This window comes from Ostrea edulis, chromosome 5, assembly GCF_947568905.1.
Source record: "Ostrea edulis chromosome 5, xbOstEdul1.1, whole genome shotgun sequence".
NCBI lineage: Eukaryota > Metazoa > Mollusca > Bivalvia > Ostreida > Ostreidae > Ostrea > Ostrea edulis.
Window position 1 is genome coordinate 6,386,215 of NC_079168.1, and position 18,284 is coordinate 6,404,498.

Consider the following 18,284-nt stretch of genomic DNA (forward strand, 5'->3'; position numbering starts at 1 on the left):
TATATATATCAACTGATTCGATACGCAAGAGCTTGTTCTACTTATGGTCAGTTTTTAAAAAGAAGCAGGCTACTGACAAACAAGTTGATGGTGCAGGGGTTCTAACAGTCTCCTTTAAAGTCAGCATTTCGCAAATTCTATGGTCGTTATAACCATCTAGTTCGTCAATACAACCTATCATTGGGTCAAATGCTGTCTGACGTGTTTCATACCGATTGTTAGGCCGTTCTTGGCACACGATTTTGACTACGGATAACTCCGTTTACCTGATCAGGATATGGGGCTCACGGCGTGTGTGACCGGTCGACAGGGGATGTTTACTCCTCCTTGGCACCTGATCCCACCTCTGGTATTGTTTGCCCAACTCTATTTTGTATTGCTTGTTAGAGTTATGAGATTGAACACTGTTAAATCATATACAGGTGATAATGGAATATTGCTACATAAATATGGGAAGTTGTATATATATATATATACGATTTTTTGTATCAAAGCTGCAGATGAGAGTTCTGAAATTAAGTCTGACTTAAAAATATGGAATTATCATATAAAATTAAAGTTTTTGTTAAATAAACTGACTTTCTTTCCAGCGGAACTCTATTGGTTCAACCATTTCTGAATATGGTCACACTTTAAAATATCATTATCACCGCAGACTGTGACACCAACACACCATAACAATATTTCGCAGTTGTAAAAAAAAAAATAGAGACTGCTCGTGAATCTATATTTTTTCAGGAAAAATTCGGGTAAAATTGTTTGGCATTTGTAAACCATACATTGAATCTGATCTTTGTTAAATACAGTTAAGACATGTAAATGATAGATCAAAGCGCAAACTCTATAGAATAGAAACATATAATTGAAAATAGTTTATCGATAGAAAAGTAGAGTGTAAATGATACAAACAATGAAATTAGATAGCCGATTGATATCACATGGGAGATATATTTTTCTCGTAATAATTTCAAGATATTCATTTCTGATCTCGGAAGTACGAGTTGAATTGCTAGTAATTACAAGAAAGGTCTTCGTTATTACATGTACGAGAATAAATCTCGTAATTTACGAGTCAGTACAAAAAGATTCACGTAATTACACGTTCAAAGACGCGAGTTCAGGTCTCGAAATTTACGAGGCAATGTTATTGAAGGAAAATTCAAAATAGCGGACAGTGATAAATTTCATAAATCCTATAAAGAATTCAAAATAGAGAGTAGAGCACATTGATCACTGTTCATTGTCTTCACTTTTGTATGATTGTATAGATTGTTGAGATAACCACGATGTATTAATTAAGGGCATTATGTATTGTAACTATTCACCAGTTTTAATTGCACTGTAATAATTCCATATTATTGAAGTTGCTATGGTGTATTAAGTATATTGGACAGTAAAGGGGCATCATATTAGGTATTGTAACAGTTCGTCAATCTTAATTAATAATTTCATTTGCAATCTACTATTTTCTAGTAATTTGTGATACATATTCTTTCGTACAAATGAGAAAAGTAACTTGCAACTTCGAGATGTTTTCCCGTAATATAGAGATAGTTCATGCCGCAGGTAACTGATCAGGAGACATGTAATTGATTCGTAATTAGGAGATCTCCTTAATACTAATCGGATTTTGTAGAATTTGCATTGTAGGTAGGTACTTCGCTTCAATCAGCAGTTTTTCTTGCTGGATACGTGCTAGCTCTTTATAGAAATTCAATATCTCTATATAAAATTTAATGAAGTTACAAGTTTGCTTGATTAGCCAGGTATAATATAGTGTACACCTTCCTCAGTTGAGGAGCTGAATATTCAAAGTATTAAGCATGAAAACAAACGATGTTTTTGAATCAAATACCGTCATTTTACAGACCTTCGTGATATTTTAAAGCCTAAAAATCCGCGTGATCTTTCATTAGAACCTCAGTATAGTGCCTCTGTAGGGATGTGACCATGAACGTTTCGTTATGCTAATCTTTCAAACTGTTTCTTCGTTCGGTGTTTAGAGTAAGTATATCCAAAGCTTTGCACCGGAAAGTTTAATGAATTTATATATTTTAAAATTTGTTTTAAAAATCATATTCCGTTAAAAACATAATTAAGTCTATATACATCGACGAAACACCTTACAACGACCATATCTACATATGTAACTATGCCAGCATCTATTAGTGAACAGTATTGGTATCGTAATCCCGATATTTAGATCTATTCGGGAGATGAATAACTTTTTATTGTAACTGTTATCACGGACACTGACAGTTTCTTCATTTTTAATTTGGTTTTCCTATTCTCATTTAATACATATAACCATGATAACGTGTAGAAACACGATCATACTGGTAGATCAGCATCTCTCTCAATTTGCAGTCGTTTGACAGGATAGGCCTCACCCAATATGTAGTGTACTACAGGGCACATCGTTCTACTGATTTGACTACGAAATACTCCGTTTACGCGATCAAGATATAGGGTTCGAGATGGGAGTGACGGGTGAACAGGGGATGTTTACTCCTCCTAAAGACACCTGTTCCACCTCTGATATGTCCCAAGGTCCGGGCTTTGCCCTTTCCTTAACTTCGCAGATTAACAAGAATGAGAATAATAAATAATAGTAATCTTGCGAAAAGAATCGTTGATTAAATGTGTAGAATAAAAATCAATAACAGAAATTAAAAGAATCTAATTGTTAATTCAATAAGAAAGATAACAAAAGACCGACAGGTGTTATCGATTTCCTGGGTATTACATATAGTTATAGCATCACTAGTCCTAAGGGCTATGAAACTGAGAATAAAATTCATGTTTTGAATACTATATTCAACAAAAGTACATGTATGCGTTTTAAGATCACATCTTTCCTTTCAATGCCCTCAAAAGTGCCTATAGTGATGAAAGGCTTTGCATGATATAATATACGTAACATTAACACAATATGACTAATTTGGACCCATCCTAGAGTCAATACCCTGGGGTTGCAGCATTCTCAAGATTGGCACATCCTTTTCTGCGTTTCCTAAATATGCACTTAGCTTTTATACCATACCAACAAACGTAAAGGAGTCTTTCAAGTGATAAAGAAAATACAATCACTATGATAATTTTGGTTCAAACCTGGAACCAATCACTGACCCCCTGGGATCATGAAATTTACAATTTAGCAAAGGACTGTCTAGTACCAATAGCATTAAAAAGGAATTGTCTATATGTTTTACATATATACACTGTATACCAAATTTGGCCTCACCCTGGAGTCAGAACCTCTACCCCGGGGATCATGAAATTTACAATTTTGGTAGAATTCGTCCTTATCTACGTGTAAATCAATATATTTACAATTTAGCCCCCACCCCCGTCTCAGTAATGCTTCATACCAAATTTGAAAAGAATTGGAATGGTAGTTATTAAGAAGTTAAAATTATAAACGCATGACAACCATCTGTAATAAGTCACCTGTTTTGTAGTTTAGTTTATCTATTTAGGAATAGGCACATATACAATATAAATACAAGACAATATCACAGAGGAACACATAGTTAAAACAAAAGTTGTTGTTAAATACATAAGATAAAAAGGTACATTTTAACAGCTATTTGACTTTAAGAGCACAGTGAATAAATTAATGTATATGCCTATGACAAGGATAACCCATGAAAGTCATATGGTTTATTTCCAATGGGGTCCTTCTGATCTTATAATATGACATACACAATATATCATTGTTATTAGCATAACAAATTAATGCGAACAAGAAAGATATTGAAAGACATTGATTTGAAACACATAAGAATACTTTTAAATAGCTTGCATTTCAACAGTACTGAGTATTGAAAATTGTTGGAATAAATAACAACTGTAATAACTATGTATGAACAGGACAATGTGGATCAATATTACAAGAAGTCACTATCTGCCATTTTCTTCATTTCATTGAGTAAATGGTTTTTAACTGCAGATTTGAATGAAATCTTATTGTTTATACATTTTATTTGATCAGGGAGAGAATTCCAATCGTTGATGCCGTTAAAATAAAAAGTTTCTGATTCCATTTTCTCAACCCTTGGTAAAAAGAAATTAAGCTTAGTTGATCTGGATGAACAATTTCTTTTAAAATTCTTTTTCAAATAATCTGGACACTTTTTAATGAAAAATATTAAAGACGTGATTCAGTCGAAGCTGTTTTACTCTATTGCTAATGTTCAAATACTCCAGCTTATCAAATACTTCAGCGTTGATACTACTTCTAGGAGATAAATCTAATAACTTTGTTTTGAATAATCTGTAGTTTTTTCTTAAGCTTAACAGTCAAACCTTCGTACCAAGATGTACATGCATAGTCGATATGACACTGAATTATAGCATTACAAAGAGATTTCCTGGACAGTAGACATAGACATGATTTATGCCTGTATAAGAATTTCAGGTGTTGATTTGCTTTTTTAACAATACCATCAACGATTTGTTCTCCACACAATACATTATCCAAAATAGCTCTTAAGTATTTGACACATGATTTACAATCTATTTTAATACCCTTACATTCTATGGAGAGAAAAACTACTATCGATGGATTTAAGCTTGCGTTGTGGTCCACACAAAATACTTTCAGTTTTCCCCAGATGAAGTGAGAGTTTGTTGTCCACCAACCAGTCATGGCGTTTTTCTAACATTAATGATAATTTCTTAGCTATAATGTTTGTATTAGAATGAGAGAATAAAATGGCTGTGTCATCTGCATATAATAAAACTTTACAATCAGGATCAATACTTGCACTAAGATCATTCACATATACTAGAAATAAAAGAGGCCCAAGTAAACTGCCTTGAGGCACCCCGCATGTAACATTACAGACACCAGAATTTGCATTGTTTACATTTACAATTTGTTTTCTCCCAGATAAATTTAATTTAAACCATTCAATTGACTTAACGCCGATGACATTCCATTTTTCACAGAGTATTTTATGATCAACTGTATCAAAAGCTTTCTGAAGGTCAAGAAGAATCATACCAGTGAAAAGGTTTTTAGCCGATTTTGATTTGATATGATCTGTGAAATGCACTGTAGAAAATGAACTTCTGAATCCTGATTAAAAGTCATATAAAATGCTATTATTAATAAGAAGACTTTCGAGTTGTTTGTATATTGCTTTTTCTAAAAATTTTAGACACAATGTTCAAAATGCTTACTGGCCTATAGCTTTCTGGTTTTAATCTATCACCTTTCTTGAAAAGAGGTTTAACTTTGGCAGTTTTGAGTTCTTCGGGAACTGTTTCTTCCGATATAGACCGATTTATCAAAAATGTAATGGGAAGCTTAATGATAGGTGCTGCATCTTTGAGAAATCTGGCTGGTATCCCATCTAAGCCCGTACGTTTGGTATCATGAAGTCTACAGAGTTCTTTATAAACAAACTTTTCGCCAACATCTTTTAAAATGAACGACGTTTCAGACTTTTTCTTGGTTTTATAGAAACTTTTAATGATATGTGAAGCTGCTTTGTATAAATATTTGGGAAAAGGTAGGTTTTCTACAAGCTTTGCTGCAATTGTCGTGAAAAAGGAATTAAAGTGATCTGCAAATGTTTGATTTCCAAAGCGATGTTCCCCATTAATGTTCAAAACAGTATTACCGCCAGTTTTAGAATGTTGTTGGTACCCAAGACTTTTAAAACATGACCACAACTTTTTGGGGTTACGTTTGTTCTCGTCTAAATTGTCGCTAAAGTAGTCGTATTTGGCCTTGTTCCAGACTTTCTAAAATTTAATAAATACTGATCTCGTAAATGTATGTTATCTAAACTTATAGTTTGATGACTTTGTTGTATGCATGAAAAAGTTGATTGCTGGTATTTAATGTGCAAATGTTAAAATCACCAAGAAGAATGATTTCACAGTCCTGGTCATCTTCACAAGTCAAGGGTTATTGATTCGTTACCTCAGCGAATCAATAACCCTTGACTTGTGAAGATGAGTCCTGGCGCACTTGAATGAGGAATTTCTCCAATCTCTCCAGAAAATGTGACTGTGTTGGAGGTCTATAACACGTTCCAACAATAACTGGTTTTGTTTTTGGCAGCAGGAGTTCTAATAACAAAACCTCATCGCTGTCTGTTATTCCTTCAAGCTCAACCGGAGTGAATGCAAGATCTTTTCTAATGTAGGTACATACGCCACCCCCTCGTCGAATACGGTCTTTGCGATTGGTTGTATGGCCAGTGGTGTTAATTTCTGTGTTTGATATTAATGAATCTAGCCATGACTCTGTAACTGATAATTGCAGCTTTTTATTTATTAGCAATGATTTGAATTTCATGAACTTTGCCTATCAGGGATCTTGCATTAATGTGTATCATATGCAGACCCTTTTTATTGAAGCACTCAAAATGATTGTCGGAAATTTGAGGTTTGGTTCTTGTTCCTGGATGACTTTCAATCCCACTGATTAACAGTAAAAGGAATATAAGCTTCTTTGAGGTTTTATTTTTTGATGTACAACAAGATGAATTTCTGGCTCGGTTACCGAGATGTTGGAACCTGATGTAGACATGTACTGAGGTCTCACAGAGTTTGGTATCCGTTGTAGCTAACAAAATATGAAAACTACCGAACTCCTTATAATAGTGTTTGATGACATTATTGGAGTCATGTATTGGATTTTCTTTGTAGGTTCTGGATGGCCATGTCATCTCTATATATGTGATGATGCCGAATATGATAAAAATAGACAATGTTTGTTACTCAGGTGACCTAAAACTCTGTCATCCAGAATATTAAAAAAAACAACACACCATTAAATTGGAATTGTGGCACTAATGCCCCTCTATAGTATCTGTTCTCATTTGTATCTTTGAGCACGCTCTATTTCCGGTCTCGGGGCTGACTGAAACCCCGATTCTCTATAAATCACGGCAGTATAAAATATATCCTTGTACATTTTTATATATCGAATTATTTGCATTTGTTTCTAACTTGTTTTCTGTATGTATTACGTGTATCTGCAATCAGGAGAGGAAGAGAGATTGTTTTTTACAATGCCGGTTAGCGTTGGCAGATCAGAGCTGATTCCATATGGGTTGTACGGTGAATGTACAATGTACATGGTACTGTCCATCTGCGCACGCATTATGCCACACTACTTGTTGATCTACAAACAACTTCTAAAGAAAATTTCCCAGCAATTTGAGATTGCAATGTTTTCAGCTGTATTTACATTGCTTTTATAAATTGTTTATCTACCTACATGTATTTTATCTAGTATTTCGTAATGAGTACCATTAAAATCTTAATGACATTCTAACGAAGATTACGGACAACAATTGAGTGAAATTCTATTGTGTTCGTCAAGTTCGACATGCACACAAATATTTTTTCTATCAAGTGTTAAATCAGTATTCGTTTCCTATACCAAATGTACAACAGAAATAAAGAAAGGGAGGTAATGCATAAAAGTAAGGAAGTTCCATATCATATTTAAGGACAGAATGAATGCCAAAAACTTGTTGATTGTTCTTGATTCTTTACAAGGAATAGATGATTTAATTCACGGGTGTTTAATAAAATGTTGAAGAAAACTGACATGAAATCTCTAATTAATTCATATGTAATAAAGTGTCAAGAAAACCATTATAAAGGTGTATATTGGGCTTAGGGCTATGGAATTTATTCATTTGTTGCCTGGGTCAAGGTTTTCACGTCTCTGGTACATGTGACAAGTTGGTTTGAGGGTCCGACAAAACATACGTCCAGAGAACTCGGTTGACATGTTTTGTTTGACTTTACTGCCAGACGAGGAAAACAGTTTATCGTTGCACGCTAACAATTATGAGTGCCTTGACTGTACCTGCATATCTGAACTCGTCATCAATTGTTCTAACTATGCTGAGTATGTACGGATGTTTATTAGATGTGACGTCCACAGTCCAAATTATGTTTTGTTGAATGGAGCTCAGTGGCGGATTTAGAGGGGGCAAACTCCTTTTTTCATAACAAATTTACAAGGCATTACTGACATTATAGATGAAATCTCCAGATTTGGTACCCAAAATGGTTGAATATTTTGGTTAATACTTGACTTTCACATCCTCCCTCCTTTTTTGTTGGAAATCCTGGACCCCCCCCCCCCCTTCCGAAGTTGACTAACACTGATTTTGTCAATAATTTTTAACAAACACTTTTAAAATGGTAAAAATTTGTTTACTTTTAATTTAATGAAATTTAAGGTTGAACAACTTCCTTGTTTTCGTCGTTTAGCGAACCTACATTTAACAGGGTATAGCACGTGACCGTGTAGATGGGGGGAAAAGTCAGCTTGCGCATGCATAATTACATGTTTATCGGAATCGGAAATGTTTCATCAGCAATTTTCATGAGAACATATTTCTAATTGTTCCGTATGACCCCCAGATTTTACAAATATTTCTTAACCTTTATATTTTTTAATTAAATCACAGATATTGCATGTTTCAAAATTAAACGGTCTTAAGTTTCTAAAACACATTTATATTTGAAACCTAGAATATAATATTTATGCTATAAATACATAGGTCCGCGTATTCCATCCTTCTTTTTAAAGGACGACAATTTGCTGCATTATTTATTCATGCCGCCGGTCATCCTTGTGCTTTATACAGTTATTTTCATTGACCTCGGATCTGAAACTTTAAGACAAAGAGCACTGTTGGTTTTTGTTTCATTGTTGTATATACGTGTTCTATATACACGTAAATCACCTCTTATTGATCTGCATTAATGATACTGTGGAAATTGATGACAAGAGAAATCAATAGTTTCGAGATTAACCTACATACATGTAGTTCTGTACATTCCGATCTTCTAATTAAACCGTTCTAATTACATATTTAAAAAATATATAACCATAAACGAAAGAGAATATTGTATTCTAATCCGATAAACCTTTTATTGGTAATTTCTTCTAAGGATTTCATTTTAAAATTTTCTCAGATTCGTCATGCTTATGCGATTCTCGAAATAAATATATGTCAGTCAGATTGCACAGTGTAACAACGTGACCTTTTAGTTTTTACCCGCTCTTCATACATGTATACGAGGAATAAATTGTTATACTAAACAATCTGTTCCTAATAAATATTTTTAACAACATTATCATTAATTTTTGTCTTTATCAACCAAATCACGTTCACGGACATTGAATTCTACTTAAATATAAGTGCTAAGAATCCTATGTTTTGGGAGCGCTCATTCAATTTAAATATAAGAAGTGCGAAAAATCTTGGTAAATCTTAAGAGCGTTTATTCAATCCTTTATTTTAAGAGCATTCATTCTATTGATACATAAGAAAGCGAAGAAATATAATTTCTTTGACCTATGCAGTGATGGGCATTTGTCCCACACCGTGTGTACGAGAGTTATCTAATGGGACGTAACTCGGACGCATCTCGAAAATTTCGTATTCTTGGTATTGATTTAATGAATTACTTCTTTGGAATTACAAATTCCTGGTTTCATGGTTCTTTAGCTGTAGTAATGCTCTCTCTCTCTCTCTCTCTCTCTCTCTCTCTCTCTCTCTCTCTCTCTATTTATATACATATAACGATGTGAGTATTTGTTTCATACCAGTTTATGACGATACATGTTCGTAGAACGCACAAGTTAAAGTGTTTAGTTAGAAATATTTGATATAATCATATACATTTAACATTTACAGATACTAAAGCTGCTATGTGTCGTTAATTCCAATTAATGTTTTGATGTAATTTCTGTATTTTCATTTGGAAAGTAATGAATGACTTTAAACGAAAATCCTATATTTTGAACGTGTTCATTCTAATTAAATGTAAGAAGTGCTAAGAATCCTAAATTTTGATAGCGTTCTTTCTACTTTAATTTAATAGGTGCTTAAAATCCTATATTTCGAAAGCATTCATTTTGGGTGCATGCAAAAATCCGTATTTATAACAAAATCTGTATGTAAGTTTGTTTCTCTTCGAGAATTCTCACTCATATTTGAGACGTCATCAGCTGAAGGTGAAGTAACACAAATAGACCTACAATGTATGCTTAGCGCTCAGGGCCGTTGCAGGGAGGATTCTTTAAGGAGCCAACGCCGCTTGCGACACGGGATTTCCGTTATTAAGGTCATATCCGAAAGATCCGTGATGCCAAGCGTTGTCAAATGAGCAATCACTCCCATAGTTACGTCTCGGGTTTACTGCGAGCGGGACTCATACTCACGACCTCCCGGTTACGAAGAGAATGCACTACCACTGAGTTCCCATGACCGGTTATAAAGACTTAGTATGTGATAAATGTGTACAATACGATACGAATGTGTATTACTAGTAATGCATGCCCATGCGTTTATCAAAATTCTAAGTGCACGATTGTGGTAAAGACATTGTGAAGTTGGTCACAATCTCAATACTGCCAAAGGAATCAATGCCAGATAATGGGTTTCTGTGGAAACCGTAGACAGGGAAGAATGTGTTTAGCAGATTAGGAGTGAAGGTCATGTTTAACACTGCTGCAGGGCGTATTCTGGCAGAAGAGAAATCATAGTGGTGCTGTGCGCACGTCTCCAGTCCTCTTCCTCCAAACCATTTTAGATTTGCTACGTCTTTGTAAACTTGAAATTCCGGCATTGCAGAGGCAGTAAACCATGTATTGTTCGATGAAAACAATGCCGAAAAGATTGCTCCGTTTTTGGAAATGGTGTAGGAGTTTTCTGTCATCTTCATGGCCGCTTTGGTAGCGTTTAGTTTGTAAGCTACGTCTGACGAGATACTGTTCACTTGACTGTCTTCATACAACACCACCTTATAGTTAAGAGGATTCCCACCGGATTTACTCTGCACGAATGGAATATCAAACTTGTATTCTAGGAAGTTACTTCGTAACCAGGAGGGAAATATAAGCCCACAATCCTGTTCGCGGCCGATTTCCATAAGGACGGGGTGTTTGTCTTCCGGCCAGGCATCCCAAGTTGGTTTCACCATCAAAATATCACGCAGAGAGTTGCTTTCTACAAACCAGAACATTTACCAATGTTACGTCACTAATAAACTTTTGATGTTTCCTTTTTTATAATTCTCGATAAAAAGAACACTTTGACATTTAATTGATCTTTTTACTTAACATGAAAACTTATATTTAAACATATACCAATTACCTCCATGCGGTAATTGTTTTCATATCCCTAGGTTACAATATATTACATAGAAACTAGAAATTGGTTCCTTAAAAATTCACTGATCTTAAATCAAGTCTTGAATCAGAATATCCATTGCATAATTGTATACAAATCAAGTCTAGTGCCCACACAAAATTCAGCAAATGTATTTGATCGCCAGTATTGTAGTGAAATGCTAACCCTTACATAATTAACTCTCTCTCTCTTTCTCTCATATTTTTCAACTGGACAAAATACATTTTTGATGTTCACTAAATAGTTGAATAACCGGATTATCGTTAATAATCATTAATATTATACATCTTTAGAAACCCATTGTACTTTTGATCAACATGACACAGTTTTAAAGTACATGGATAACTACACAGCCCTGGTGCGGCAGCGCGCCAATGTCCTCCTTAGTAAAAGCATCAAACGGATATTATGCAATGCGATTACCTTTTATTTTAGCGAATATGGCGCTACTGGTTGCAGTGATCGTTAAATATTCCATATAGTCTTCAAGTAAGGCGTTACAACCAAATACAGGCGAATTGTACACTCATAAAACTCAATTATTAACATACTTTTCAATAACCACTAATACATGCATGCCAGCGTGAAGTGTCGCACTTCATACGCTCAAGTATTAAAAAAAAACCAACACCAAAATGTATTATCAATGTACAATAATCATAATTACATATCTCTCTCTCTCTCTCTCTCTCTCTCTCTGCTACTCATTGTCTACCCCCTCGCTCTCATATGGGATGAAGTCTGTGTTTTAATCTAACAATGTTACCCGATTCAATAAGCTTTTAATGTGTATGTAAAATTTCAGACCTTTACCAGCATTGATTAGATGTATTGCCATGCATTAAAAGAAGCATTAATTTAGTTACTTTGCATGTCAACTGCAGTATTTCAATAAAATAATCCCATGCGTATTCACGTTCTTCTTTTGTGAGGGACATAGAGATTGATTACTCTTCTTTTTTCATTCTATGATTTTTTAAAAAGTATTTCAAATTCAATGTGACGATGGCGAACGCTTCTGAAGGCGCTTGTCGTAGGAATACACAAGGTATTATGGGTAAATTTATAGTTTCTTATGATATAGAGATAATCACGAGCTAAATTATATTTGTTTATCGGTAAGTTCGTAATAAACTCACGATTTATCATGCCCTGTACGGCGCTGACCGGAAGAGGTAGAATTACCCACCAGGCATGATATGTTCCTCGTATGACGTCACCGTCAGCCAAAACGAGACAGGTTGCAATGAGGACGGTTATGGAAACAGTCTTGTAGCCACCGTTCAAAGCCATTACGTATTCAAATCCTGTGTAAAAAGAACAGTAATTTATATGAGCAGATGTAGTTTACAGATTAATGCAATTTTTCATTCTCTTTGAAAATTGAACTACATGTATTTTGTTTACTTTTTTCTTCGTAGATGTAAGCGTCCCGGGGGATCCGGGTTAGACCAGGTCCTCAGTACTCTTATTGTCTATTGATGCGATCAATGGGGCGGTCTTTTGGATGAGACCGCAAAAATAGTGGTCCCGTGCCACAACACGTGTGGCACAATAAAGATCCCTATCTGTTCAAAGACCGTAAGCGCCAAGCATAGGCTTAAATTTTGCAGCCCTTCACCGGTAATGGTGACGTCTCCATATCAGTGAAATATTTTCGAGATGGACGTTAAACAATATAAAATCAATGCAATCTTAGCGAGACCAAAGAGGCAATGTTTTAAGGACGGCGTTGTTGGATGTTCAAGGTCACAATAAAATAACTAGACACAGTACATACCTAGTAGTGGCGGTTCAAGAACTTTTCAAAAGAGAAGCGGTCCAAGTTAATATCTTTTCCGTCCAAATAGGGGATGAAGATCCCAAAATGGCATAAACGATATTTTTGTTAAAAATGTTTAAGCAGAGGGAGTTGCAATCGGTTCCATTAGCATTAAAGGTAACCTGTCAGGAGTATCATTTGACAATTAACTGATTATAGAAGAGTTGCATGTTGTTTGTTAGTGCAACATACCGCTTCGGTGGTTTTTTTATTTTATTATTAACTGTTCCTCTATTACAAACATGGTTTATACAAATAATTCACTTTATGACCAGTGACATTGATTTTGGGCCAAAAGTCCATAATTCAGAATGAACATAAACTTCTGGCCATGATCAATATTTGTGTGAAATACAAGTGCAATTGCTTTTCGATTACAAAGTTAGAACCGGAAACAAAAATGCCCAATAAAGGATTATGTAGGATAATAATCTTTTATGGTTCCCTTAAAACCAGAAATATTTCCGCGAACGTTACTTTGGACAAAGAATGTTTTTACATGTTTTAAAAGTACCATCTTACCCTCTAATGCAGCAATGCCAGCCTTAACAATTCTTTACAACAATGAAAGGATGATTACAATTTTCAAAGGTCCGCCTTGAAATAGCCCTGACATTTGAAGGACATGGTTGTCAGAACAAGACTAAACAACACTCTGTCAAGGGGAGAGGGGGAGGGGGTTTCAAATCCTGTTCCGATAAATCAATACAAAGGACGGGGATGAAGACAAAGGGAGGGGAATAAGAGAAGCACGGAAGCTAACCGTACGTCCCCGGAAAATATCCCGATCGATGCCGGCGTGATCATGGAGCATACGGAAGATCACGGTGTCTGCCGATCAATCCACGGTTGTTTTACGGAGATACACGAATGCCCATGGATTATCACGGTCTTTCTCCCCTGCGTTTATCGTGACTGTTCGTGTAGTTTCCGGGAACAATCCGTGTACAAACCATATAAATCCGTGTTCCGCAGCAGAATATTTCATTCATTGGGTACCCCAGACTTTATATGGATACTTTGGTGGCTACAAGGACCTCTCGGTTTATACACGGATCAGTATGGGGGATTTTTCTTCCGGGACGATCCGGGGGAAAATTAAACATGTTTAATTTTTTTCCTGATTTGGCTTTACCAAGCCGGTGATCCCAGACAACGCCGGATTTAAATACGGGTTGTACACGGTGAGGACGGATTGTCACGGATCATAACGGACTGACGATCCGGCGCCTCACCCGTTAATGTGTGAATGGGGCTTCACTAACCGGCAATTTTCCCCCTCGTTTTCATCCTTATTCTATTCTGCAGTGGGTTTATTTAGTGGGAGGAATGCCATTCACAGGAGAATACGCACATGAATGAGTTCATATCAAAAGGTCGAATTTTCACGCTTCACTTGCAGGGCCGTAAATTACATGGAGGCGGAGGAGGCAGCTGCCTCCTCCAACTTTTGAGCCAAAAAAATTTAAAATTTAAAGTTCATTAGAATTTATGTTGTTTCCAATAACTAAGAACATGATACCTCCCTTAAAAAGCATTCCAAATCTTTCTTTTAGAATGAGTTAGTCAAGTAACATCTTAGAAGGCCCTAGAATCAAGGATTTTGCACGAAACGTGTTCAGTGTGCACAAAATGTGCTCAGCGTCTGGGGGCCTGGGCAGCCCCCAGACCCCCGCCTAATTTCCTGCCTTCTCCAAATTGAAGGTTAATTTACGGCCCTGACTTGTCATGTCTTTCACCATTGTACCATAAGCCTCCCCGCTCACAATGTAGTACTCAAGTGCCCTGGACCAAAGAAGACTCGTATTGGAAAATTAACTATATAACCCAAAGAGTAATTACCTAATACTAAAATCTCAACCGGGTTATATAAACCACACTACAATTACCTAATGTAAAACGTAATACGGTACCAATTTTGATGCACCAGATGCGCATTTCGACAAATAATGTCTCTTCAGTGATGCTCAACCGAAATGTTTGAAATCCGAAATAACAATGAAGTTTTAGAGCTATTATAGGGAAAAACAGTATGCCAAAAAAGTGGAGTCCAATTCGTCTAAGGATAAGAGCTATGCGTGAGGGAGATAATCCTTAATTTTGAAATGAATTTCTAAATTTTATAACAGCAATTAAATATACATCCGTATTTTCAAGCTAGTAACGAAGTACTTAGCTACTGGGCTGTAGAGACCCTCGGGGACTAACAGTCCACCAGCAGAGGCCTCGACCCAGGGGGCATAATGTAAAACTTAAACGGTACCAATTTTGATGCACCAGATACTTAAATCTCAACCGGGTTATATAAACCATAGTACAATTACCTAATACCAAAATATCTCTGACCCCGCAATTACCTAATAATAAAATATCTCTGACCCCGGGCTATATAGAACAATTACCTAATAATAAAATATCTCTGACCCCCCAATGACCTAACAATAAAATATCTCTGATCCCGGGTATATAGAACAATTACCTGACATTGAAATAACTCTGACCCCGCGCTATATAAACCATATGACAATTACCTGATACTAAAATATATCTGACCCTGCGCTATATAAAACATAGAACGATTACCTATTACTAAAATACCCCTGACCCCCTGGAATTTTAGTAAATGGCTTCTCTGCTCGTTACTGTACATTTTGTCAGTTTATGAGAATAAACTATTGTCATCATTTATACACTCCGTCTGTATGTTCTGAGTGACCTATCAATAAATATGCTTATCATTACATAATGTAATGTTTATACAACTACAATTCTTGGTTACAAGAATCCATGTAATATCAGCCTGACAGCGTCAGTTTATAGTACATGTAACTTGACATCGGTTGTTACTAAATGTATACCCTCATAACGTCAAACAAGAAAGTCCATAATTGGCAAATTGCCCAACCCAAACTCAATTTATTAACCGCCTATTCGTAACTTTGCTACATTATTGGTGTATTGAAAACCGTCATCTGGCTGTTGTTGTTGACCAAACTCAATATATTAACTGTCTATTTGCATAACTTCTGTTTTGAAATTCTACAAAATTAGCTATGTTATTGGTGTCCTGAAAACCGTCATCAATTTGTTGTTGTTCAAACTTTAAAGTTGTTTGTTAATGGAGAAATGTAATGAATATGTCCATGACAATCCATTACATCATGTCGTCAGTGAAATAAGTGCGCTATACATAGTCAGTGACGTAGAACGGAAATGAGCGGAATTTCTAGACTCGCCTAATATAGGTTCTTTCTTTTATAATCAATGATTCCTTTGTAGCTAATAGTACATGACCTACAAATGCAATAACGATAGTCGGATACAGGAAAAATGTGAAAGGAATTGCAGTTACCTGTCCAAGTCTACCTCATCAAAAGAATTCCTTAGCTCTGCGTGACGAAAATTAATGTGGACAACTCTTGCCTGTTTGATGAAAGAGTTCAGGGGCACCTTGTACTAGCTGATAGTACATCTTATCTCGATCCCTCTAACAAATATTGACCCACAAGAGCTCCAATCATATTGCATAAGTATGTGTTTGCCTAATCTTTACGTTCAGATAAAACAAGTAGACATTCTTTGTAAATTCCCTGTATCACGTGTAGTTCCCAGTGCGAGTGGAGAACAACGCATGCAGTGCTGTTTTTAAAAATTACTTTGCCCCCCATATTGATATTCATATATTAATTTCCTAAAGAATTGAAGAAACTAGTCGAATATCATTAAAACTACATTTTGAGTAGGGCAAACATGGTCCCTTAACTTGGACACAACAAAGGTGGGACCAGGTGCCTAAGAGGAGTGAGCAGCCCCTGTTGACCGGTCACATAAGCCGTCATTCCTCTATCTTGATCAGGTAAACAAAGTGATCCGCAGTCAAAATCAGAATGTAAAGAACGGCCTAACAATTGGTATGAAACACGCCAGATAGCATTCGACCTATTGAAATGTTGTATTTGCGAATTAGATCATTATAACGACAATAGAATTAGCAAAATATTGAATTTAAACGGGACTATTTACGTCCCTGTAATATCAACCTATTCGTCAGTAGCCTGTCTTGATTTTTTTAAAATGTTCATACGCAGAACATGCTCTCGACTAGCGAATCATTTGAAGGTCATAAACACCATATACATGTGCTATGGAAAATATGGAAAGTTGACTAAGGAAATCCAAAGTCAAGCGTTTGTCATAAAGTTGAATTGCCAGTTGACCGTTAGCATCCAAGCATAAAATATCCAAGTATGAAGGGTCCCGTGGAGATCCGGGTTAGAATAGGTCCTCCGTACCCCCTGCTTGTCGTAAGAGGCGACTAAATGGGGCGGTCCTTCGGCTGAGACCGCAAATACCGAGGCCCCGTGTCACAGCAGCACCGAGCATAGGTCTAAATTTGGCAACCCCTCACCCGCAATGATGACTTCTCCATAGAAGTGAAAAATTCTAAATGGGACGTTAAACAATACACAACCAACCAACCAAGTATGAAGCAGATGTGAAAGACTCTGTGATGTAGTTTATTTCGAGTTCCCTAATTGTCCAATATATTTCATTGTGCTAGCTGTTGACCTCTTCCTAAATATCCGATATCTTACTATATCTACATATTGTCCTCGCCTCAGTTGTTGAATATGTTTCAAGATGGAGTTCACATTGTCATGGAGTAACAGAGAAAGTCTCGAACACTTCTTACAAGAAGGCATCGAACGTTCTAATGTATACCAACTGTACAGATAATAATGTATACCAACTGTACAGATAATAATGTATACCAACTGTACAGATAATAATGTATACCAACTGTACAGATAATAATGTATACCAACTGTACAGATAATAATGTATACCCACTGTACAGATAATAATGTATACCCACTGTACAGATAATAATGTATACCCACTGTACAGATAATAATGTATACCAACTGTACAGATAATAATGTATACCAACTGTACAGATAATAATGTATACCTACTGTACAGATAATAATGTATACCAACTGTACAGATAATAATGTATACCCACTGTACAGATAATAATGTATACCAACTGTACAGATAATAATGTATACCCACTGTACAGATAATAATGTATACCAACTATACAGATAATAATGTATACCAACTGTACAGATAATAATGTATACCCACTGTACAGATAATAATGTATACCCACTGTACAGATAATAATGTATACCAACTGTACAGATAATAATGTATACCAACTGTACAGATAATAATGTATACCAACTGTACAGATAATAATGTATACCAACTAT

The 18,284-nt window shown here is 35.7% G+C and overlaps 2 protein-coding genes across 6 annotated transcripts in view; one reads left to right on the forward strand and one right to left on the reverse strand.

Moving 5' to 3' along the window:
* Positions 1–18,284, forward strand: part of LOC125649552 (adipokinetic hormone/corazonin-related peptide receptor variant I-like) — a 102,465-nt gene that overhangs the window by 3,972 nt on the left and 80,209 nt on the right. The window lies entirely within an intron of this gene.
* LOC125649556 (uncharacterized) lies at positions 9,266–16,483 on the reverse strand. The gene is made up of 3 exons (XM_048877182.2): positions 16,358–16,483; positions 12,323–12,490; positions 9,266–11,000 (listed from the first exon to the last, which is right to left on the reverse strand). The coding sequence occupies exons 2-3, from the start codon at positions 12,474–12,476 to the stop codon at positions 10,351–10,353; spliced, it is 804 nt and encodes a 267-aa protein (XP_048733139.1). The 5' UTR covers positions 12,477–12,490; positions 16,358–16,483; the 3' UTR covers positions 9,266–10,350.

Coding starts and splice junctions, on each gene's coding strand:
- LOC125649556 (XM_048877182.2), bottom strand. CDS start 12,476: ATGGCTTTGAACGGTGGCTACAAGACTGTTTCCATAACCGTCCTCATT. Junction 11,001..12,322: donor CGTACAGGGCATGATAAATC/GTGAGTTTATTA, acceptor TCTGGTTTGTAG/AAAGCAACTCTCTGCGTGAT.